Here is a 24,753-nt window from a genome sequence, read left to right as displayed (position 1 = left end):
TAATGGCTTAAAAGGACTGCATGCTGAATTATATCTTCCATATTTCATGATTCACATTCCATGTTTATAAAAGCGTGTGATGTGATTTTTAGAACGATCTGTTTCCTGTTTGGTCATTCATTAGAAGTGCTTGGCAACAAGCTGACTCTTATCCGAGCATTCGCAACTATCTTTATCCTGTGCAGGGTCACAATGAGGGTGCTTGATGATATTCCATAACCATGGCCGCACGATTTCCATCTAGCCAGACTTGAATAACTTGTAGCGTCTATGAAGGCCCTGGTTTTTTTATGTCTCCTCACACTAAATGAAGTTGTCATAAATTCTTATTATACTATAATCCAATTGATCATCCTCTACTATGTAGGCACGCTCTAGCATGCATCATACACTTTATGCAGTCTGCGCTAACACGAAAACCTGCTCAGACAGAGATGCTTTTGAGGAAGAAAACTCACCACAAAATATGGAATTGTGATGTCTTGCGTGACACAATTAAAAATATGTTTTTTTTGTTGTTATGTTTTTGAGCAGGCCAGCACAAGCATCTCGTTTGTTGAAAAATAAATCAATAAATATAAAATAGTAATAGTGTCATACATTTATAACAAACAGAGAGAGATAAATTAATAAATGATGATCGTAAAAGAAAAAGTTCACGCTACATATATTATATAAATATGATGAGTAGGATTTTGTTCAGTTTCCGAAGAGGCTATGGCTATCATGCATTGCCAGTTGGTAGCATTATATAATATCATTATATAATTGGACAAACTACGCGCCAGCCCTTTTAAGATAATGAACGCATGTTTTGATATAGCACATACTGCAATACTTGGAAATAATACATGACTGTATTTTATGAGATCTTAATCTTCTCTCCACATTTCAATCCATATCATTATCCAGACATATTTTATCCTATACGGTTGCTAGTTGACTGGGGCCTAACATGGATGATTTTGGGTGAGAGATGAGGTACAACCAGGACCTAACCTTTTGACTCATTCATTAAAAAAAATCTGTACACCTGTAAACTATAGCATTCCTTTGTTTCATTCAAATACAAACGTTTTGCTTAGAATAATTAATTTTCCTTTCTGATTGGCCGATTAGCTTGATTTAGTGTCTGATGAACCATTTGTACAACATTCAGCATGAAAGTTGAATTCATTTTAAGAGAGAACATCTTAACCAGGGATGCCAATATTTAGGAGGGCACTCTATTTGTCAGATCTAATTTTGAAATCATTTAAACTAGCATGATTCCCCAAAACACTTGAGCAGGGGCACCGTAATGGGGACGAAACTGATGATGTTTCTAAGGGCCACGATGACTAACAGTGACAATAAGGACCGAAGTAGTGTTTTTTTTTTTCCCAGTGGCTGGAAATGCCTGGAGCGCGCCCAGCACAGCGTGCCACGTCTTCAATGAGCTACAGTCATGTTTCCCAGGTTGCTTGAGCAGCCACAGAGCATGATCCACGTCAGGTGACCAAAGCTGTCATAATATTTCAATCGGCCCTCCCTTTCAGAGTGTCCATCAGAACAAGTTTGCTGATCAGACATTGGCCTGCTTTCCTATTGGCCCCTGGATCCTAATAGGATCCCAGGGACTCTGATGGGGGGGGGGATTAGGGTTCCAAACTCTCCACTTTGCCCAGTCTCTGTGTCCTCCAACCACGGCAATGGCGGTTTAGGGGGGCACCGCACTTGCACAAACCCACCAAGGCACCAGCTAACGGCAAGATCACATCAAGAGGAGGAAATCTTTGATTCCAGCTTGGAGGGGAGGAGGTCGACCATACGAGTGACCAGTCACCCGAGTGGAAAACGTGTCATCTCCAAGAAAAGGAAAAAAAAAAACTCTTTTCTTTACAATTGTTACATTTCTGGACACTTTCTTCATGTCTCGGATTATACGGCAATGACTTTTATTTTAAAATTCCTGATCAAGGTGTATTTGTACTTTTGGATTCTCAAATTAGATTGACTGTCCTTTACCTGCTTATCCTTCCCACCTGGAACAACTTAAATGGGCTCAACCCGCTAATAACTCACCAGCGTAGGCCGTCTTTAACCGCTGGATTATAACGCAATCTCCGAGGGTTTTCCTTTTTCATGCAGCTGGCCACCTCTGGATTCACAGACCATTCCAGAGCACAGTTCTCCTCTCCTCATTTTTCCCTTCAACTCCTCATCATCTTTTCTCTTGTTTTTGGACCCGAGCGGTGCGCGGTAAGGAGTCATGGTGTTGCTGAAGATGAAGTTCACCCTGCAGAAGCGAGTGCGCCTGGCCCAGGGCCTGTGGCTCTTGTCGTGGATGGCCGTATTGTGCGGGTCCTTCGTCTTTTCGATGGGGGTCTACCTTAAGATAGAGCTGCTCCGTAGAGCTGAGGTAAAGAAGAAAAAAAAAATGTTCAATGAGGGTTTGACAAAGTCTAATCCACAAACAACCTACTTTGTTCTTTAATCAGGCTCACAGAGTATTTACATGATCAAATGTCTTGTCATCATTATGCATTTGTTATTTTCACTTAAAACATAAGCATCAGTAAACATCTTTCAATCTTTCTGCTTACTATCAATACTGCAACCAATAACGTGAAGGTGGTGACCTCCAAAACTCAATGTGACCTCAGTGATGTCCTGTGGCCGGACATTGATTGCAAGCATTAATAATCAGCTGACAGCACAGGACAGCTGCAGGACATCAACGTGCGCCCTCTGCTCCATTATTGATCACCAGTGTGAGCAAGGCCGCCGTAATCTCTTAGTCGTGAAGCAAAGTGTTATTGATTTGTGGCGGGGTTGCTTGAGAAGAAGCATTGACTGATGCATAAAGAATACTGCATGAGAACAACACCTGCTTCGGAGACTGAAGCTTTGGCGTCTATCAGAATATTGATTCACATCGCGATTTGCAAGTTGTACTTGTGCTCAAATAAGCATGAGCTTTTGGTTGTTATTTAAACCATGGAACGACCAGTTGAAATTAATCTCTTAAGGTAGATGAAATCATAAATACTAACATTTGAGTGTGTTGTTTCCTTACTGAGGTGATGGAGAACACAGAGATCCACGTGGTGCCCAACATTCTGATGTTGGTGGGCCTGGCCTCCATCGGCACCAATTGGGTGGCCGGCCGAGTTTGCCAGGATTCTTTGGACCCGAGCCGCTTCCCACGCTGGAAGGTTTTCTTGTTGGGCTGGTATGCTGCGGCCGCACTCATCTGTTGCCTGCTTATCGCCGTGGTGGTGCTCAGCTATGCACTGCAAGGACGCCTGGAAGAGTCTCTGAAGGTGGATTTTAGTTGTTTTTTTTAGATATTGAGCAGGGGATTTTATTTTCAACTCTGTAGTTTCATGACTCAGACAGGCTCACTTTAGCTCAGAACGTTTTAATGAAGTATACATTTTTATTATCAGTGTATCAATCCAAATCAGTTTACCATTCCCTCCACCGATAGCAATTTTGGGCTTGATCAAAAATCACAATTACAATTGAATGTGCTCACAAGATCACGATCATTGTTAATTTGAAAGTCCGAGAACATAAATGGTTAAAGGGGAAATCAGTCCCAACATTTTCTTTACAAGAATTAGTTCTATGCACCTTCACTAGTCTAAACATGGCGTTCTGATTAGTATTGCGCTTACGGAATAGGAGTTAAGCAGTAAGATGTACCCGTTTTTTGTCGATCTCAGGGGGCGGCCATTTTGACACTTGCTGTCGACGGAAAATGACAGTTGCTTAGGGCTAAGATAACGACCAATCCTGGTTCAGCTTTTTAATTTTTAAATACTGATTGTCCACCTAAACTGAATTTCAGATTCTCAACTGTAAATATTGTCAGATTTATGTCTTCCTCCATAAAACCGGACCGATTATATTTGCACTGCATCAAAATAAATCCTTTGCTTTGAGTCTGTCAAACAATGATCAACGTTTTGCGTATTTTCTGTCATGTTATGGAACAAACCAGAAACAGAATCAAAATTTATTTGTCTTCCTTCATTTTCTGCACTGTCAATTTGATATAATCAATATTTATATCTTGGAATAAACGGGTGGAAATCAAAACAATTTTTGATCCAATTCATAGATTAATTGACAAAATTATCAAACAATTAATCAATTATTGAAATAATCGTTAGTTGAAGCCTTATGAACAAATAATTTTATGGTTAAAAATACTTGATTTCGTAAACTCCATGAAATATATTTTATGTCACAATAAAACAATGGTTAGTATGGATTTAAAAGAAAGGCCGCAACAAACATTTAGGTGGTGGGCTTGACATTTTTTTTTTTTTTTTTTGGAAAGTCATTATAAAGATGAAAAAGTAGCCATGGTTTATGGCTGTGCCTCCCTCATCTCAGGTTGGTTTGAGGAATGGGATCCGTTTCTACAAGGACACCGACGTTCCGGGCCGCTGTTTCCAGAAAGAAACCATCGATCGTCTGCAGATGGAGTTTCGTTGCTGTGGAAACACCAACTTCAGGGATTGGTTTGAGGTGCAATGGGTCAGCAACAGATACCTGGACTACACCTCCAAGGATATCAAGGAGTGAGTACATGATGACAGTGACAAGCAGAGAGAGACAAAAGAGTGATTTATAGGGACCGATAAAAGAAATAAAGATAAGCTCCTTATCTGCATGAGTGGAGTGGAAGCAGCATCCAAAAGGTAAAAAAAGATAATAACAATGCACGAGAGGGCTATTTGAAGTGATTGATAGATAAGGATTGCAAGCAAACAATCATGTTGGATTACAAGATTGTGACATGCCTGACACACCGCTCAGTTAACGAGTGTGTGTAATAAGTGGTTAAAGGGGGGGAAGTCGAATCAAAAATCTTCTTTTCAACGTTTTACGTGCCCCCACTAGTTTAGTCACTGTATTCCGATTAATATTACATTTGCAGCAAAATTACCTTGCCTTGCAGAACAGCGACGTGATGTTTTTATATATCCTATTTTGTATTATTTTCCATCTCACTATTTATTCTTTTATTTATATATTTAATTGAATTATTGTTGTATTGCACTGGAGAGGGCAGCTCTCTAATCCCGTTGCACACTTGAGTACAATGACAATAAAGGGATTTCTGATTCTGATTCTGATTCTGAAAATAGCTGCCCCCTGAGATGGATAAAAACAGGTGGATTTTTCTGCTTAGATAAATCATATTCCACAAACACAATACTATTTGGAATACTGTTTCGAGATTAGTGGGGGAGTGTAAAATATTTTATTTAAAATACATTTTGTGATTTGAACTCCCCTTTGAATCAAACAAAACGAGTGCTATACACCCTATCATTATGGGGTAACTGCACCTTTAAGAAACCCAAGCCTTCAGGTTGATTTTGTGACTTTTCCTTTTCTCTAAAGTCGACTAAACCAATCTTTCTTTACCTGTCCTCTTTTATTCCATTTTTTATGTTCCCCCTCTCCTCTCCCCTCAACCTCTAGCCGCATCCGCAGCAACATTGATGGGCGCTATTTGTTGGATGGTGTCCCATTCAGCTGCTGTAACCCCGCGTCCCCTCGGCCCTGCCTGCAGTACCACCTGACAGACAACAGCGCTCACTACAACTACGAGTTCCAAAACGAGGAGCTCAACCTGTACAATCGTGGCTGCAGGCAGGCTCTGATCGACTACTACATGGACCTGATGAATTCAACCGGTCCTGGTGTGCTATCAGTCATCTTGATACAGGTGGCGCCCACAGTCACAACATAGTTGACAATAGACATTCATGCAGAAACCTTGATGGCTCAAGATTTGTGGCACAGTTTAAATAACTTCAGGGTGGTGCAAATTGTAATAAAATAATAAAGTGATCACGTTGTCAGATTTTTATGCATTTAGACATCAATTAACTGCAAAATATTTGTTATTGGACCCGAGAATGTCCATCAGCCAAGCTTTACTTACAAATCCTCTATTTAGTTGAAATGCTTGAAATCCAAATTAGAGCTACTTTTATCAAAACTGTCCTTATTGAGGTATCCACGCATATATATACATAAAATGAGTCTTAGTCCACATTCCCACTCTGTGCCATCCCTTGAGATTTATTGGTATATTATGATGATGATTTGTGGTGGTTTGGAATCGCTCTAGAAGAGATTTTTTATGAGTAAGGCGGGAGGGTCGAGGACGGAAGGCGACCCAGATCGTAACCGGAGGGCGGGGGGCTGACCGACAAAAAAGGGTCAAGTGCCCAACTCTGTTCATACCGTACGTTCTTCTGTAGTCCCTCAGTCTAATTTAAATTGTTTATTGACACCCCGGTTGGAGTTTACTTTAAATCGAAACACACAACAAAAAGAATTACATTAAATACAAGAAACACAGTAGTTAGTTTTGGGTGCATGGCCGCCTGAATGCTAGAACTCAATGGAAAACAGGTTAGCAAAAATGTACATTAGCCATCACGGTAGAGATTTACCTTCAAATAATGAAACTTCACACACAAACACTGTAGGAATCTATACAAACATGTAAAGAAAATCATAAAATCAAATTTTCTTCTTATTTGTGAAAATTGAGTTATATTAACAAAGGTACGACTTTCTTCTTCTACACGTTTAATCGTCATCTAAGTCGATCTCCATGCGTGCACCACACTGCCCCAAAGGGGGCAAAACATGCATTTGGAAATTTCATGCTATTCTTTTAATATATTATTATTTTACTTGTTACAAATTTAATTTCTGGTTGTTCTTTTAAGTTAAATTTAAAGTTAACATTTTGGTAGTATGATAAATGCTAAATTTTGAACTCAATCAAAAATAATTGCCTTTTTATTTTTATTTTTTAATCTAAAATCACCCAACTCTATTAAAACGTATGGATCGTGATTTGTTTTTGATTGGTGTTATATACCTCACTGACCACTGTTCTTATCCCTTCTGCCTTCCCATGTTCAGTTGTCAGTCCTGTTGAGCCTGCGCTACCTGCAGACTTCGGTGGAAGGGGCCATGGCTCAAGAACTGCCGGAAGGTGACAGCGAGGGTTTTCTTTTGGAGAAGGGAGTGAAGGAGACCTTGGAGGATGCCAAAGTTAAAATCCTGCTACTTCTGAAGTTTGGCCAGGTTGACCCCAGTGCAGCTGAAGGCTCACCTGACGCAGAAAAGGCCCCGCCATCTTCCAGCTAGACAATTGAAAAAAATCAGAAGCGTAATAATGCTGGAAGTTGGGAAGTCATGTCTAAGATTTCTTGGTCGGGTGTGATTTGGCTGGTGGCAGGTAGAACACGTCTTGGTTTTGTAACATTAGGCTTGATTAATGCTCCACCAATACCGCAGCCAAAATGTGAATGTGTGACAATCTATCAGAGCTTCTGTTCACCAGATTCTTTTTGTTGTCACTGTATTAACAGGTTTAGGTGACACTGTGTCCTGAATTTGATACTTTTAACCTGATGTCGTAGTTCAATCCGTGTGTAATGTATTAATCACCTCACAGCATTAGAGTTTTTACTGGACTGCAATTAATTGCTTTGGAAGCTGTTTAAAAGTGGCAATGCACAAACAACCTATTAAAGGTAGACATTTTTAACCGCTTTGTAGTGTCTGCTTCTATTTTTACAAGTACAAGGGAAAATAGAAAAGGAACAAACTGTGGGCTATCTGAGTGAAGTTTGTCTGTGTGTGTGCGCGTGTGCGTGTGAGTTGGACTTTGGTGACCTATTTGAAGCTGTCATCTTGTCTATGCAGCTCAGAAACAATTGGATAATCCTGAGTGTACTTTATCCAAGAAGTGCTGCACAGGCACTATCTGCACACATGGCAACACACTTTTCCGTACAGCAACTTATAGGCGTTGGATGTTTTTTCACTATTACATCAAGTAAAACAGACTAAAATATCATAGTGTTCAATCTTATAACCTCTAATGTTCCAAATGTGTGCTCCTTTATTCTTGAATAAAGAGATTACAAAATAACGTTTTGTTTTATTTTTGCAAAAAAAACTGCTCTCCGTGGCTGTAGAGCTGATTAATGAAATATTTAGGAATGGGCAGAGAAAAACAGAAAGAAACATCTTTGCAGCAGGGGTCAAAAGCTGGCAAACTACTTTTAAAAATAGAAATAATTGGCATACTCATATGGATTGCTGATAACAAGCAAAACAATATCACAGAGAATATGTCCCTAGAACTGTCCAAATTATTCTGCAAACACACAACAATGATGGCAAGAAATCGGCGCTGAAAATAAAAAAAATGTAATTTGACTAAAGGTCACAAACTAAAAAGACGACATCCATACATAAGGCACACCGGATTTCAAGGCGAACTGTAAATCTTAAAGTAAAGTATTTTACTGTCAGTGGATCTTATGGCCCAAAAATACTGTTTATTGTAAATGGATTATTGGGCTAAAATGGAGGAAAATAATAATTAAAGAGCATTGCATCGGCCAGAAAGACATCTGCCCTGAAAGTCAGATGGCCAGTCCAGCCAATATGAAGCAATGCTCAGTCGTAAATGACAATGTCACAGAGTTATTGATTCAGTTACACCCATGTCTTATTAAATTTATTGTTTATTAAGCTAGGAAAAAACATTATTATTAATACTTCTCCACTTGATACAATGCCCATCATAATCAACCTACAAGAAATAGTGAATATTTGTAAGGGGGAATCTTTGACACATTGTATGGCTTCTCTAGTTTAAAAAAAAAAACCCAGACATAAATAACATATTCATAACAACATTCATTTATTTTTTTTAAATCAAAGATGCAAGTTAACTTTTCTTTTGCTGATTCCCGAATCTGCCCATTTTTCTCTAACACTTGAAGCTTTTTATAATAACAATTACCATAACAACAATAATATTAATACTATGTAATATAGTATTATATTTGATCATATTTAGGAATTCATGATTAGGTTCAGAAACAAACTGATTTTATTTCCTAAAACGTCATAACTATACATTCAAACAAATCCATATTTCACAAGACTTTTTTTTTGTTTTGTTTTAATGATCGTCCAAAATACGTTTCGTTACACAAAGCAATCTCTGATTAAAATTTGCTATTGACCAACATCGTCAAAATGGATGCAAAAGGAACTTCCAATTTTTCACCACTAGAGCGCGCCAACACACAGTGTGTCAAAACAGTTTAGGAACTAAAGCAACGGAGTTGAAATACCGTCATTTAGCCTGAACTGACTTTAAGTCCCTTGAAGGACCCCATAAAACTTAAAATTATTCCCACAGTCTTTTCACTTCCATTTAATGCCGACATTTAGTCTGGCTGCATGTAAAGCAAAGTAAACATTGTACATACAGAGAATTAACATGACAAAAACAAATTAAAAAAAGGGGGAGAAAGGTTTTGTTTTTTGAACACATGAGGAAATACGGCCTCATCATTGGATCTCAGCACATGATTTATCAAATCAGCATATGACATGTGTAGTGATGCGTTTGAATAATAGGAAATATGGTAGCGTGGAAAGAAGACTGCTTAGCAAATGCAACACGAGCCTTTTGACAATTCCGGTGTGGTTTTGCAATGAAACTGGGCGTCACAGTCAGAGAGGAAGGGGAGGAGGAGGAGGGAGGTGAAGGGCCTCACAAATGTCAAACTACTTCACTTGACAGAAGATGGACTCTTTGAGAGTCACTACATTAAAGCACTGATATTATTTGTAAATCATCAGCCTGACTGCTGTAGTGGCGCTTATCTATTGTGGCACGACAATGGACTCAAGTGTGATGGAGATAATAGAAGATTTCATGGAGAGTGCATTGGTGCACTGGGTATGTCATTTAACATTTATCACTCTCGCCCAGAGAAAAAGGTCATCATTTTTTGGAACAATGGTGTGCACAAAGTGTGATAATCTTACACGGCTTTCTGTGTATAATTTCCAAGGGTAGTTTACCATTCACCCGTGTGTTTGAGCAAATTAAAATACAACATTGATGGTTACTAAATATATCGGTTCATTGTGTGCAGCAAAACAAACAGCCTACTTCTGCTTTTTAAAGCATCCCTCGCCTCCCCATAACTGTTGTTTTCCTCCATTTCAGCCGTAACACTTCCGTATCTTGGCCGGTTTGTTTTTTGTTTTGTTAAAATAAGCCATTTGCTTGTATTCAACTTGCTTCAAAAGCTAATGTGGATTTGTTCAAGATAAAAAAAAAACATGCTCTTTTCCACATGAGATGTTAATCAGCCTGAAGGTTTTTTTCCCCTCAAGCTCAATGAAGAGTCTGTCTGACGTAAGGAGGTATGTTTGGCACACAGGCACGTGCACAGACATTTCTGGGGCAGGTGCTCAAGTTCCATCCCCCAAAAAATTATAGCAATAAAAGCACCCACTGACAAAATTATTCATAAATAACGGAAAAAATTGAACCAAGAAAATGAGTCCCAAGATTCGGTGAGCTGTTACCCTGAGCGGCCTGTCCCTTTACTTTTTGCTTTAGTTGCGGTTATTTTCTTGGCTTTATGCTGCAGTGTTTATTAAATTAATAAAATCAATGTTCTTTTTCATAATTAGGAGCAACTTACCAAATCGCCATCTAGCTTAGAAAACAGTATTCATTATTTTACTGCTTTCTGAAAGAGTTAGCATTACTGTAATAATACATCAATTTAATTTGCACAACTTACTATTCAAGCTACCTTTCATTTCAAATCAGAAACCTATTTTTGTTAGTTAAGTTATTTTGCTGAATAAGTTGAGTTATTATGGCGAAAAAAAAGCACTTCCTTTTGTTTGTGCGTATATTTCCAGAAACGTCGGGCCAGTAGCCTAGTAAAGTTTTCAGTGGTACAAAAATATTAACTATTGTGGTTAAATTTGGATCAAAATGTAGTCAGATGAGACCTGTAGGTTCACAGTTGGGCCAGTCGGCTGGTGGTCTGCACTCGATGAGAACTGAGAAGACAAGGAGGGAGAAATACGTTTTTGTGTGTCATGACACAAATCTCACAAGGATAGATATACACAATCTTGCAAAAAAATGTACATCATTTGGCAGGACAATAGTTTCAGCAATGTTGAAATGATCGCCATCTTTTACAGAATGCGTAGAAACAGATCAGGATTTTATATTTTTACAATCAGAATCAACTTATGATGCTGATCATCTAGACTTAGTAGTTTTCAGGTCGATTGCTTTTAAAATGACGTCAAATTTCTGCCCGTCATATATCAAAACACTAATGTAATCAATTAATTTATTTATAATATTGACGATTAATACATTCTTTGGCCGAAGAGGAAATTACGCTTTTCTCAGGGGAAAAAAAGCCGGTGCTTGAGCACCACTTGGGGTATGCGTGTGCACATGCCTGATGGTTAGTTTAGCTTTAAAGATGAGCCACACAGCATCTTCATTGTGCCCGCAGCTTGTAGACATTGTGCATATTTCTTGAGGGGATTTTGCCAATGCACTTACTCAGCAACATGGGAGCTCTACCCTGTGAGTCATGCGCGGAATGACTTGCACCACCTTGTTTATCCTCAAGACCTCAACCACGTGGTCTCACCTCTGATGCACAGCCATGTCCAGGTTGTGTCTCTGTTTACCAACAGTGCAAGTGGAAAAAAAAACCCTTCAAAACGCCATTTGCATTGGCAGCTCTTCTTAGCAGCGCTTGAAACATTGGCACCGGCCCCATTTGGCTGCTTGTTACCGTGAAGTGCTTTCTAAGCGTGAGCGCACTAGTTCCACCTGTCCACACGGGTTTTAGAGGCGTCTGTGTGGTGGCTCGTGTGAAAAGGCTCCCCGTTTGCATTGTTGTCCCTTCCAGGATGCCCACTGAGGTCCAACAGGAACAAAACCTCGTGCTTCAAGAATTGCTTTTTCTCCAATTCCCCAGTAGGACGTGAAACTAACTACGGGCTCTTTACAAGTATCACGTATGCACATTAAACATCGACGCCAACCGCTGAATGCAAAATAAGTCAAGCAGCATTTCTTGCTCTCAGTTTTGGAAAAGAATGACAATTATTTACAAGATTTTCATTCTACTTAAAGCAAACATTTGAATTCTATACCTGCGATACTTGCCCCTTACTACAGCTTTCTGACCTATTGTGACTGTCTTTCTCGTGTACGTACATATGTATGCATGTGTTGTACTGCCACTTGGTGGCCAGGGCGTGCACTGCAGACGGAGCAGCGCAATGTCAATGGGCAATGAAATTATGACGCACATGGTGTTTAGAATCCAAAAATCATGGACAATGTCACTTCGTTCACAGTTTCTTTCTTCTGATTCTCATTCGGTTTTAGGTTCATCTCTTTGAGAAGATGGTAGAGATGGAGAACGGTGTCCCACTCTACAGCCAGTACATTGAAGTGAACTCCGTTCCCAACAATTACCGGAACTGCTACCTCAGACTTACCAATGGGATTTACCTCAACGAAGTCATGAGGATCATGTAAGGCTCGTTTACAACCATTACAAGTTGGGCCACGTGGTGGTTGTTTGTTTATATGTGCCCTCTGATTCGCTGGTGACCAGTCTCGGGTGTACCCTGCCAGCTCCAACTCACCTGATGAGAAAAAGCGCTATAAAAATTGTACGGATAAATAGCGTAACATTTTCTGAGCCCATTGAATATCAAATGGTATCCAAGCCTAAAAGGGTCAAATTGCAATCCGATTAGGAAAACAAATGTAATACGCACAAATTTGATGTTTATTCTCTGAGGCAATATTCAAATTAAAAATACTTTTTATTGTCTTGCATGAACTTAATATAACATTTATCACACTCACATTTATAATGCTTGCATTGTTCTACAGTCACTTTGATAAATGGCATTAATTCGCGTTCCATTCATATTTGCCACAAATATCCAATGAAACATGAAATGGGTTCTGCATAAATGGCGCCCTGTTAGTCATCTCTATTGAATTCCTCATCAGCGCATTCATTTTTTACCACATTGAAGCCATAGCTTTGCAATTGACAAGACAGGATCTTCCGTCAGTAGTTGGTGGAATGCTGATTAATTTGGCCTGACTTAACCTCCGTTATTTCAAGAGCTAATTGCATGAGGATTCTCACTGGCAGCGTGTCAGCCTCATTAAAATTGTATTCACCATCTACAGAATTCCACCACTGCACAAAGATTTGATTTCATCTGGGGCTGAAATGTGGCAACGAGCTGTTTGATCAACCTGCAATAAATACACTTGCATGTCTACGTGACGCCTGTGATTGTGTCTCCCAGAGACCCCAACCCAAGAGTGGAGAGATTGTACGACAGTGACATGGACGACTACATGCAGAGAATACAGAACTTCTCCATCTTAAATCGACACCTCAGAGCCTTCTACCAGGTAGGGGGGGAGTTGCATTTGATTACAAGCGAGGAAAGAATGAGATTAGAGTCTGGAAAGCTTTTAGTACTTGGATTTCTATAGACACAATGCTTGTAAATGCCCAAAATATAACCAGGCAGGGTTCGCGTGCGCATTCTTGCTCTTATCCGCTTCAGCCTGTGCAAGTGGAGAAGCCTTCGGCACGGTATTCTTGATTTTGTGGAGGTGATGATATGAGCTCAAGTTTGATGTCAATGAGTAAAGACGGAAAGAAATAACAAGCTCCAAAAGAGGGCGTGACAATTTGTCGTAAATATCATCACAAAATAGCCCTTAAATCACAACAGAGTCTTTTAGGGGGGTGAATTTTAATATTGATGTATTTTTTACATGCATACCTATTATACAAGTGCCAATGTTCAACTGGATCAAGCATCCCTTTAAGGATTATATGATGGTAATTAATGGGTAATTAGTGAATGAGACTAGCGAATGAGATTTGCTTTACCAAAAATGCACACAACGTAAAAGCATTTCCAGATGAAAAAGAGGTGCAACAGCTCTTTTAGGGCAAGGACTGAAACAACTTCCAGCTCATTATAAATAGAAAAGCCTCTTAAAAGGCAGAAACATTCATCTACTAAAACATAACTCAAGGCTACAAGGGAGAGGGAGAGATGGAGGAGAGTCTTTCTAGCTGTAAGGGTTGCAAAAACAGAGAACAAGATGGAAAAGTGAAGCAACTATTAGTCTCACTACAAGAGCATTCCTCCTAGGGATATTGTAAATAGTTGGAAGTGCACTCAGGGGATGGTGGCACATTTGCACGAACAAGAAGATGAAACAGAACATTTCCTTCCTCCATTATGAAGCAAATTGGGTGATTTTCTTTTAGCTGTCATTGTGGTTGGTGCAAGGGTTAGTGTTGAGGACAGGAACAGACAATCTATCAAAGAAGTTGCACAATCATTTTTGTGCAGTTCTTATGTGCTGGTGTCATTTGAGGAAATTACCCTCTAGTTTCTCTCGAGGAGGATTGACGGGACAAATAAAGTCTCCTTGTGCACCAGTCAGGTGGAGTTGCAAATCACATAACATAGCAATGACATTTTTTTAGGGTTTCACTTCCTTATTTTAAGTGAATCACTCATGTTCTTGAAAGCTCAGAGTAAAACAAGTCTCTGACACTGGCGTTAATTGTTCCACATCAAGTCAGTGTAAAACTGTCACATTTTTTTGTATTACATAAAATAAGTGTTTGGGACAAGTAGTCTTTTCCTGTCCTAATCAGTGGGGATTCATTTTCAAAGTTCACAAGTGAAATAAAGTTTTATCAGTGGCATAGCATAGGCTGCCAGTACCCAGGGAGTGTCAAGTATTTGTAGCTTTAATCCAGTGGACGTACTGTATAGCCCCACTTGGGTGCCCTTGAGCAGTACTGAACCTTTTGGAAGCAAAACAATCCAAGCCAGAGTATGTAATGAGCCACATTTGTTTATAGACAGACATAAATTGATAAACAAATGGGTATAAAGGAATAGGACGCCAGCTTTCTTCTGTGGTTGCTCTGACTCATTCCTACTGTGCTGCTATGTTGAAATTCTTGGACTCGCACAAGGCGGATGAAGGAATTTTTTCATTAATCTAACATAAAAGTCAGAACGGTGAAAACAGTTGCTGTTTCATCCATAAACAACGGCAACTACTGTAGAGATCCGACAATGTTTTTATATAATTTACATGAGAAATCTTATATAATTGACAGACTGCGAGCTTTTTGTTGATTCTGTGGGTGGTGATGCATGGCTGTGCTTAGGTGGTGGAGTGAATTGTCTGGCGAAAAGGGAAGTTTGCAATGTTAAAACCACTAGCAAGATTTGAATGTAGCCACATTTCACTAATCCCCTGAGGTTCACAAGCGCGATTTTTAAACATGACCATTCATAAACGTCATGTACTTATGAAAGTGTGTAGAGAGCGCTGTCTAGCTTCAACAAAATATCAACAGCACTAAGGTAGCATTAGCACTGGAAACACGTCAACGTTAGCTTTGTTGCTAGCATGATGGATTCATAGTAGTGTTACTACATCATTTAAATTTACCAGTCTGAGGTTTTATTGTTGCAATGTGTCAATTCGAAATGAATAGCTGATAAATTTACCCATCGAGCAGAAATGTTGCTAATTCTGAATTGTTTCTGAATCCTCTCAGCTGCCTGAGATCCATTTGCTCTCTAACTTGCCGCACGATTATCAAACGAAGGACGGGGATCCCCCCCCCCAGTGGTGAAAAATAGTACCAGCAAAGTCCTGATGCCCGAGCTATCAGGTCCATGTAAGGGTGCGAGGGGCTGTGACCAGCTATGTGTTAATTCCGATTAGTGATTGTGCAACCCCATGCGGTTGGATGATATAAACGGGCTGACTGTGCTGTGCCCCTCAAGAGCCAGCCTGTGGGAACAGCAACTCATACAGACACAAGCTAAAAGGTACCTGCACTTAAGAAGACAGAACATTTGGGAACCCTCGGAAAACTATCATCACACATCTGCTCACATTTAAAGACATGTTATAGAGTTTTTAGTCGCAGCCGAGTCTCGGACTGAAATTGAACAAAGACTGAATTTTGCAGGGTCACTTTTTACAAGACAACTAGAGTCTGTTGGCATTCCCCCTCCCATAATGCAATTTTTTTCCCCATCATGCTCAGTCGGTGTTTCCTGTTTGCTCTTTTGTCCGAGCTCATCTATTGGTTGTTGGTTGTCATGTCACTGCAAAGACCAAATTTAAAGCCTAATTACATTAAAAACGTTTGAAATTGTCATAAGGGCAAGACAAGGAAAAGACTGATCTAAAAAAAGCGATGATTACCACCTTTCACTAAACGATCCAGATGATGGCAAAAGTGTGCTCTGACTCCAGTAAAACTCTAAAACTTCCTTCTGCCTTTCAGTTTTTAGTCTGAGACTGTGGAAAAAAATATTCTTTGAAAATGCACAGAAACCCCTGCTCATTCACATTTTTTTAACTCGATTCATACTTATTGACTTTAAAAAAAATACATATTCATGGCAATTATATGGGAGCGTACATATTCAGAGATTTTCACGATTCACGGTCAGGCTAGGTCCCCGTCTCCCACAAATGGTGAGGGTCCGCTGTCAGCATTATTTTTATTGGAACCACTTCTCTCGATTTAAGATCCCTCCATTTTCTATACTGCTTATTGTCATTAGGATCGTGGGTGAACTGGCGCCTATCCCAGCTGTCTTTGGACCAGAGACGTGATACAGCCTGGAGTGGTTGCCAGCCAATCAGAGGGTTCTGGGAGACAATAAAAATCCGGATCTGTCACTTCTGCCTCCAGTCATAAAACTGATGGGCATCCAAAAGTGATGTTTTAATTATGTTGGTTAAAGTACAGAGGAAATCTGGTGGGTAAAAGTGTATCAATCTCAACAGCCTCCAATCAGCAGCAGGCCAAATGGAAGACGACGCGATATGGAGACCATAATGTTGCAGATGGATCTGAATTCTCTTCACTCGTGCAGCCAGAAGCCCGGTGGAAATGTTGATTTCTGGATGCAGAACTTAAAAGCAGTAGATTTCTTTTTTCAGAGGCAGACTTATAGAAGGATCAGGACGAATTCCTCGTCTGCTCATTTGCTATGGTAAACTGCACTTCCACTAGCGATGCAGGCATGTTGCGAGACAGCATATAATTGCACGCGTGTCAGACATGTCGTTAATCCGTGCGATAAACGGCGTATTGATGATGCCGCCAAAAGATGATGTAAACACTACACTAGCCTACACTTTTGACTACCACGCTGCGGAGGGAGATGCCCTCGAGCATGTCGACAGCACCACAAAACTTAGCTTTCGTTCCACAGAGCTGCAGTTTCACATCACATGACCTGAAAAGCAGAAACCTCGGGTTGGCCGCAGTCAAAGGATCTCGGTCCTCTGTACATTGCTCTTGAAATGCGTGCACTGAAAACATACAGGACGCGGCAGAGTGAGCTGTAATTGGGACTCCCCCCCCTGCACTCTGCTAATTGTGTGTCCATGGATACAGCAGGAAAATGCGAACAGGTGGTTGAGAAGCAAGCCAAAGTCAGCCAGTGGCACTTTGACAATAAGATTTTTTAATTAACAGCAAAATAGTTTGGTCATCATCACTGCTCATGCTCTATACATGGCAAATTAGCAGCTTGGAAGGCGACACACTTTGTCTTAAGTGTGGAAAAAAATAGAAAAGGGAAAAAAACAAAAAACAAAGGCTTGAAGTTGTTCATGCCAGAAATGACAGGTTTCTGGACAGGCAATGTATGACAAGATCCAGTTAGATTTAATATTTCTCAGAATTTGCCAGCAAATTTGTTCAAATTGAGTTGGCAATCATGCTATCTTGCAATATTTCTGGCTAACTCTCAATGGCTGACCAAACCAGGTTGAGCAAAATTGCCAAAATTCTTGATATCCGTGCCAGATATCGCAATTTCGATACAATACGCCGACAGGTTGATTGAAAACTAAGCACTTTACAAAAAGTAAAAACATCATAATACGAATGGATGTATCAAATGTAGTTTTATGGTTAGAACTCACCGTAAGTCATCAACGTTAACATAAAGTCACTATGAAATAAAGTGGAAAATCAAATATTTTATAGCGTACATTAGTTCGGCTCCAATTTTGTGCAATGTGCTTCAAGTACGTCTTCTTTGTTCTATAATGTGCTATATTTTTCATTTAAATAAAAGTTTGCCTTGTTGCCCAACATTTTTCTTTTTACTTATGTCCTCACTGTGTATTTAGTGTGCTGATGGCTTTATCGACCACTTTAGAGATTATTGACACTGGAAAATATTATTTCCATTATTACCTATGGAAGAAAATATATTGGACAAAAAGCAATGTATTTACATGTAGACCCATGGGAGTGAATACTGAACATGTGCCACATGCTGGCTCATCCTGCATGCTGGTCTCAGCGAACTGGCATCGTCATCATCATCAAAACTTTCCACCAGCCTGTTTGTGTTGGAAACAAAGAGTGGAGCTTTTGCTTCTCTCGTACTTTTTTAAGTGTTTTTTGTTCAGTAGAACAGATTGTTAATAGACCCAAGTAAAGCGCATTCTGTCGTAACAGAGCAACTCAAGATGTCGTTAAAGTAGAATAACGTCACAAAGGTGCTACTTTGGGGTCATAAGAGAGTTTGTGTCAAGGCGGCGGCAGCAGTTGAATCATGCTGCTTGCGTCAGGCTCCATTGACATTGTGTACTGTACATTTGAAATGTGAACAAACAGTGCTGACGAGGGTGTAAAATGTTTCCACTCCCAGCCAAATGTTTTTTTTTACACTAGAATTATATTTTTGCACAATATTTGGGAACTGCAAGACAAATTACACTGCATTTTTATATTTCATCGTTAAATTATGTATTTTATTTTTTTCAGTTTTGAATTCTTTTTTCCCACTGTCAGAACAGTCAGATGATTTAGTGTCAGTCTTTCGAGTGTTAATTACCATGTTGAATCGTATTTTATTTAATTGACATGTCGTCATAAATTAACTACAATTCAGTTTTCAGTGATATAATCCTCATATACTAGAGCAGGGGTGGGCAAACTTTTTGATTGGTGGGCCAAATTGTGTTCTAAAATTTGACTGAGGGGCCGGACCAGGAGCAGAGGGATGGAGTGTTTTGGTAACCTCACCTCACTGGAGAAGAAAAAATTATTTAATTTTAAATGAAAGTGAACAAAAGCATTACAACAATATATATGTCTTTGAAAAACCACAGTATTAAGAAAATAAAACATTAACAAGGTTTATTCATTTCAGTTCGGCGGGCCGGATTAAAACGTTTAATGGGCTGCTTGTGGCCCCCGGGCCGTAGTTTGCCCACACCAATCTAGTTTAAATACTTGAAATTGATAGTGTAAGATTATCTAAATTCCTTATAATCTTACTTACTTGATGCTTAAATTCAACCTTTAAAAATGTACAGTATAAAGCCAGAATGTTTTTCCTCACTTTTAATGTTTTTTGAATAGGAGGACCTGCAGCAGTTGATTTTGATGCCTCTCCCAAACGTCGCCATCTTGGGCCAAGACCCCTTCACAGGTACACCATAATCATGTGATCCTATCTATGCCGCAGTATAGCCACTCTACTTTATTCCCCAGTCCTTATCAGTGCGAAGCATTACGGTGATAATGGCATTGAGGCCATGATGGTGATAACGGGAATGACGACATTTGCTGTATCTGTGTGTGTTCAGAGGCAGCTGTGGAGGAACTGAGGCGCTTGCTGTTGCTCCTACTCGGATGTGCTGTGCAGGTGAGACAACTGCTATTGTGTTGCCATGTGAGGCCATTATGGAAACAAGAACTGCTACCGGCAGAGACCGCTTGGATTACCTGGCTCGCAATTTTACCTGAAGACATCGAAAAAAATAAATAATATATATTAAAAAAAAAAATTACAATAATAAATAAATAATAATAATGATAATAATGGGGACTAGATTTCAGTATCCACAAAAGCCGCATTAACCCACATGGATTGTACCTTTGGCTACAATGAGACATGGGATTCTGATTGGAGTAAACTAAAAAAGAAAAACTTATTAACATACCACAGTTATTAAGCGAATGTTTCGTCATCTTCTTGAGCTGTGGGAGGCAGCGCGAGCTCTGCTCACATTAATTTCTGAACGCAGCCTATAATCAGGAGCTCATGCTTCAACTGTATAATTTCCTTATACTGCCTGACCCAGTGGACTATCTCTCTCTGTATTCTTTTTGGGACACTCTGAATAACTGAACGGCACGTTTGAACAACGTTCTGAGTTCCTGGATGTTCTTAGTGAAGAAATGCGCTTGGAGCTTCTTTCTGAATGCACACACGATTTGGGATTACGAGCTGTAATGTTAATGGTTTTGATTTTCGTAAAACAAATTTCCTCTCAAGAGAAGGAAGAAAAATCATAATAAAACCCACAAAATAGTGAGGGAAAAACCTCAGTAGATGAGGTTATGGTCACAAATGAAAACTTTAAAAGTAGCGAGGGAACACTGTATTAACATTTTTGCTGATAAGAGGCTCTATGGACAAGTACTGGACACCAGGTCATTCCTGCTACATGAAGTTAAAAGAGAACAAGATTGAATTCTAACTTTCTACACGATTTAAGAGTCTGCGGGAATGAACAAATAAAGTTGGACTTGAAAGAAGGCCTCAGAATCTCCCAGTTTTAGGTCAGTCCAAGAGTGGATATGTTTTTACAAGGATGGATAAAAACGATGCTAAACCAAAAGACTTATATCGAGCACATATTGAATGATAAATGTCATTGTAACAATCACATCGTGAAACTATTTGTAAAATTTATTTATAAAACTTTCCTCTAATCTCGTTGCACACTTGAGTACAATGACAATAAAGGGATTTCTAATTTCTAATTCTAATTTCTAATTTCTAAAGTCCAGTTTCAGGCTAAAAAATGGGATGGGCAAAGGTGACAGATTGTGATTGCCGTGGATGCCCGGTGAGATGTTTGAATTGTCAAAACATTTGTCATGTAAACACAACTTGGACGCGGTCCATAGTGGGAAGAGATACATAAAGACTTTGTATATGTGATTAATGGACTCTTCTGCATGTTTTGGTACAAGAGCGGGATCAGTGCATTTGTTGTTGACAGAAAACCAATATTACGAAACCGTTATTGAGTGGCAGTGTAAATATGCTCCCCATCCTCACCGCCACCCACACCCCCGTGTGATTGTGGAGCCAAGCAAGCCAAGGCATGCAGTGAGGGCTCCATTTGACTGTGCCAAGGCTGCAAACGCGCTCGAAATCTGCCCGCCGTGCATGTTTTATCCGTAGAAAGCCTTGATGGAACGTGAGAAATGTGGCTGACCACATCAGAATGATACGTGTCCTTGCATTCTTGGTAAAACATGAGCTGAACCTTGAATGCAAGTCTAACCACAATTACATCAATTATACACATTATATAATGTATATAATACTTTGTACTTTTTATATATTTGAATTGGCTATATGCCACTTTGTGTAGCAACAGTTACGCCCGGGGTAAAAATAAAAATGCTTAATCAATTGCAATCAAAAAGTGGTTAACTGATTGCTCAAGAGACTTTTGTGTACTAAGTGTCCTGAAATAAAAGATTTTTCTGTGCCACTAATGAACAAACCTGATAGAGTTGATTTTTTTTGTATTCACAGTGTGAACATAAAGAGACGTTTATTCAGCAGATCCAGTCTCTGGACATCGAGACACAAGCCGCGCTCGCCGTCTGCATTCAACAGGTGCGATCAGGTGCCGGCTGAACCTAATGCACAATGACTTTAATATTATTCAACGATTGACCCTCAGTTCCGGGGAGATTTTCTATGGGGATTTGTATTCTTTAAAAGGATTTAGCAAAGAGTTATTTTTCTCTTCTTAACTGAAGCGTGAAAAAGAGCTCCGTTTCATTCCAGCAGCAGCAGCCTAAAAGGACCTCCACCTCTGTTATACGCGAAACTCTCTCCCTGCTCTCTTTTTCTGTCAAAATGTCCATTTCGATAAAGCATGCATGTCAATTGGACATTTAAAAAAAAAAATACACCCTGTGAATAATTGCCCACATTACAGAAACAGCGTGATGGAGAGCAGCATGACTGAATTACAGTAACAGCATGTTGCCCATGAGTCTTTTTCATTCCAGGCTTTCTTGCCTCATAAATCAGAGTGGTGAAGAGGTGTCCTCCCTGTGTGGATAGATGCACCCCCGCTTGTTGCTTATAACATGCACCTGAGGGCATTTTAGACCTTCACTCCATTCAAAGCAATCATTGCATTTGCATGCATGAGTGGGACACACACACACACACACACACACATATATATATATATATATATATATAAAAGGTTAACCTTACTTGACCTTCACACCGCTGAGTAAAGGATTAGCTACAGTAATTTGTGTCCCGCCTAGTCACATTGTCCTCGCTGCAGGTGACTCAGGATCCACGCTCGGTGCTGCCTCTCCGGTGGGAAGAGCTGCTGGAGGTGGAAGGTGCAGACCTCAAGTTGGTATTTAGCTCCATGGCCAAACAGATCCAAAGTATGCTGGCCCAGAGAGATACACACCTGGAGGTAGAAAAACATAATGTAAACACATTATGCTTTAATGATGCATCAAATTGCTTTTTTATACACTTTGTGTTGTTCCAAGACTCATCATTAAAATTCCTCCTTTGTTTTGAAAACAACACATGATGCAGTATAATTCGATAGCACTGTAAACTACAACCACAAAAATCTACGCCACAGTGTACAGCCATAACATACCGTTAACTTAAATACTCCCTCTGCACGTTTTTATAGCATTTACAGCATTATTTAATTTATTAATTTATTTATGTTACACTTAAAACATTCCACTTCTTCCAAACAAACTTAAATCTTAATACATACATCAATAATTAGGGATGGACATAATAAAATGGACTTACGGTATAAAACAATAGTGTGTCACCATCTTGTGGTCAACAGTGAGATTACACCAAAATTAATGAGGGAGAGCTCCAAATACAGTTATGCTGCATCTTACGTATGAAGAAAATCCGCAAAATAGCTGTACCGTGAACCTGGAACGCGCAGAGGACGATTGTTTACAGTTTTGCTTTTATAGCATTTTGCGAAATTTCGGTTTTAAGGAACTATTGTATGTTAAAGTAAGAGGAGCAGATTTAGAATGACCATCGCAAAAAATTAAATTAAATTAAATTAAAAAGAATTCTTTGTCGTTATCTTGTGGCAGTGCTATAGAAAATAGAATTATGAATTGGAATTAATTATTATTTCTGTCCAACAATTCTGGCTTAAAATATACAAATAAATCAAGAGAAGATCCATATTTACTCAAGATGACATGAGCATATACTGGTCACTGTACAGCCCACTGAATTTCTCATTCCTGACACTGTCACTATTCGGGTGACCCTCACCCAGCGCATCGCAGAGTTGTGTCGGGAGCGGGAAGCCCACGCGGATTCACCTTTGGCACCACTGGGTGGTCACAATGATGAGCCTCCCCAAGGTCTGGGACTTCAGCTGGCAGACAGCAAGGCCAAAATCCGCCGCCTGAAACAACAACTGTGAGTGTGTGCAAATGAATAAACATACATTAAACGGGAGAATTTAGAATAAGAATTTAGTCGGAAATCACAAGTGAAATATGTTCGTAATCATTCATGCACCAAGCCTACTGTGCTAACCTCCTTAAACAGGAAAAAATACCCCACTCTGATTCACCGCGAAACAAAAATTTTATATTGACACAAAAATATGATTTTTTTTAAATAACAGAAAGTCACTATTTGTATAATAAAACCCGACTAGTCTCCTGAAAATGGGCAGCAGACCAGCATGGCTGCTCTCATTGATCAAAGTTGACATCAGTTCAAATTAATTACCTCTGGAAAAAGGGTAATGTGTCCATTAGCGTGGGTTTATTTATTCATTTGTTTGTTACTTACTTCACTGATTCCCAAACAAAGTGCCGCCAACTTCACTTCCTATAAGAATTGCTCATGCACTCTTGCTCTCCTTTTTCACGTGTCACTTTTATCATTCTGGCTAAACTTTAAGAGATGTCAGAAAAAAAGTGATTGCTCCTCTTTGTCTGTCTTTTAGGGATGATAAAGGCGATCAGTTATTAGACTACAAACAGGAGATTCAGATGATGGAGGAGCAGATCAAGAAACTTCAGAAAAAGGTTTGCGTGCTATATATTTTACGATGTGTCTTCCACACAAATGAAATGTACAATATCTCCAACAGCAGTACATTGGCGAAGGTGTTTTCCCACTTGCTCAATTTGAAGCGCATTTCGGAGTGTACAATAAACAATGACTTCTCAACCATATTGATTGTTCGCTATGGTGTGAAAGTAATTAATTTGATTGACATTGACTGCAAGACTCAAATGTTTTTTTTTTCAAAAGACAAATTCTGTTTAAGATGGCACCTAGATTTAGCCTGGGCTAGTGCCACTCGTGACTGTCGTATACGTCTGCCAATGATGTTGATTGATTAAATGTATGTATTTGTTTGTTGTGTAAATGAGCTACTCCCTTTGATTTGTGGGCTGGAAAAATATTATTTGAAACTTAATTGATTGCACCACGACCGCCCCTGAAGACGTCAGCCCACTGGGCATTTGCCTCTTACCGTCTGACGGCCAGTCCAGCCCAGATTACCACTGTAGTCCAATTTTGTCTACTCTAAATAATCTTCAGAGCCTGAATAACGTAATGATTGAGCTGCACCACAGCGTGCTTTAAATTCTGTGAGGCATCATGTCAATTCGAACATTCGACCTTACTAGAAACAGGCGACAC

General features: G+C 39.5%; 2 protein-coding genes and 1 long non-coding RNA gene across 6 annotated transcripts in view; 2 read left to right on the top strand and 1 right to left on the bottom strand.

Annotated features, from left to right (window-relative positions):
- Positions 1-2,010: 2,010 nt before the first annotated feature.
- rom1b (retinal outer segment membrane protein 1b) lies at positions 2,011-7,583 on the top strand. The gene is made up of 5 exons (XM_088293977.1): positions 2,011-2,401; positions 3,063-3,305; positions 4,387-4,574; positions 5,485-5,731; positions 6,949-7,583. The coding sequence occupies exons 1-5, from the start codon at positions 2,252-2,254 to the stop codon at positions 7,174-7,176; spliced, it is 1,056 nt and encodes a 351-aa protein (XP_088150103.1). The 5' UTR covers positions 2,011-2,251; the 3' UTR covers positions 7,177-7,583.
- A 500-nt stretch (positions 7,584-8,083) lies between these two features.
- On the bottom strand, positions 8,084-24,616 carry LOC148338303 (uncharacterized). Of its 2 annotated transcripts, none has more exons than XR_015842880.1 (3): positions 23,409-24,616; positions 22,288-22,498; positions 8,084-10,926 (listed from the first exon to the last, which is right to left on the bottom strand). It is a non-coding gene; the product is annotated as an uncharacterized LOC148338303 (long non-coding RNA). The 2 variants fall into 2 exon arrangements; XR_015842881.1 differs by lacking the exon at positions 8,084-10,926 and adding an exon at positions 12,250-12,552.
- The window catches only part of ccdc88b (coiled-coil and HOOK domain protein 88B), a 50,607-nt gene continuing 35,482 nt past the window's right edge, over positions 9,629-24,753 (top strand). For all 3 annotated transcript variants that reach the window (XM_088293955.1, XM_088293954.1, XM_088293956.1), the window contains exons 1-9: positions 9,629-9,799; positions 12,290-12,438; positions 13,237-13,345; positions 19,392-19,461; positions 19,619-19,677; positions 21,589-21,672; positions 22,364-22,504; positions 23,363-23,508; positions 24,047-24,128. In XM_088293955.1, coding sequence (XP_088150081.1) covers positions 9,740-9,799; positions 12,290-12,438; positions 13,237-13,345; positions 19,392-19,461; positions 19,619-19,677; positions 21,589-21,672; positions 22,364-22,504; positions 23,363-23,508; positions 24,047-24,128 — 900 coding nt within the window. In that variant the 5' untranslated portion in view covers positions 9,629-9,739. The remainder of the gene's footprint in view (positions 9,800-12,289; positions 12,439-13,236; positions 13,346-19,391; positions 19,462-19,618; positions 19,678-21,588; positions 21,673-22,363; positions 22,505-23,362; positions 23,509-24,046; positions 24,129-24,753) is intronic.

Source organism: Idiotropiscis lumnitzeri, chromosome 4, assembly GCF_059441095.1.
Source record: "Idiotropiscis lumnitzeri isolate Australia: NSW breed Sydney's pygmy pipehorse chromosome 4, RoL_Ilum_1.0, whole genome shotgun sequence".
Classification (NCBI taxonomy): Eukaryota; Metazoa; Chordata; class Actinopteri; order Syngnathiformes; family Syngnathidae; genus Idiotropiscis; species Idiotropiscis lumnitzeri.
The sequence above is the reverse complement of the archived record's forward strand: the minus strand, read 5'-3'. Positions and strand labels throughout refer to the sequence as shown.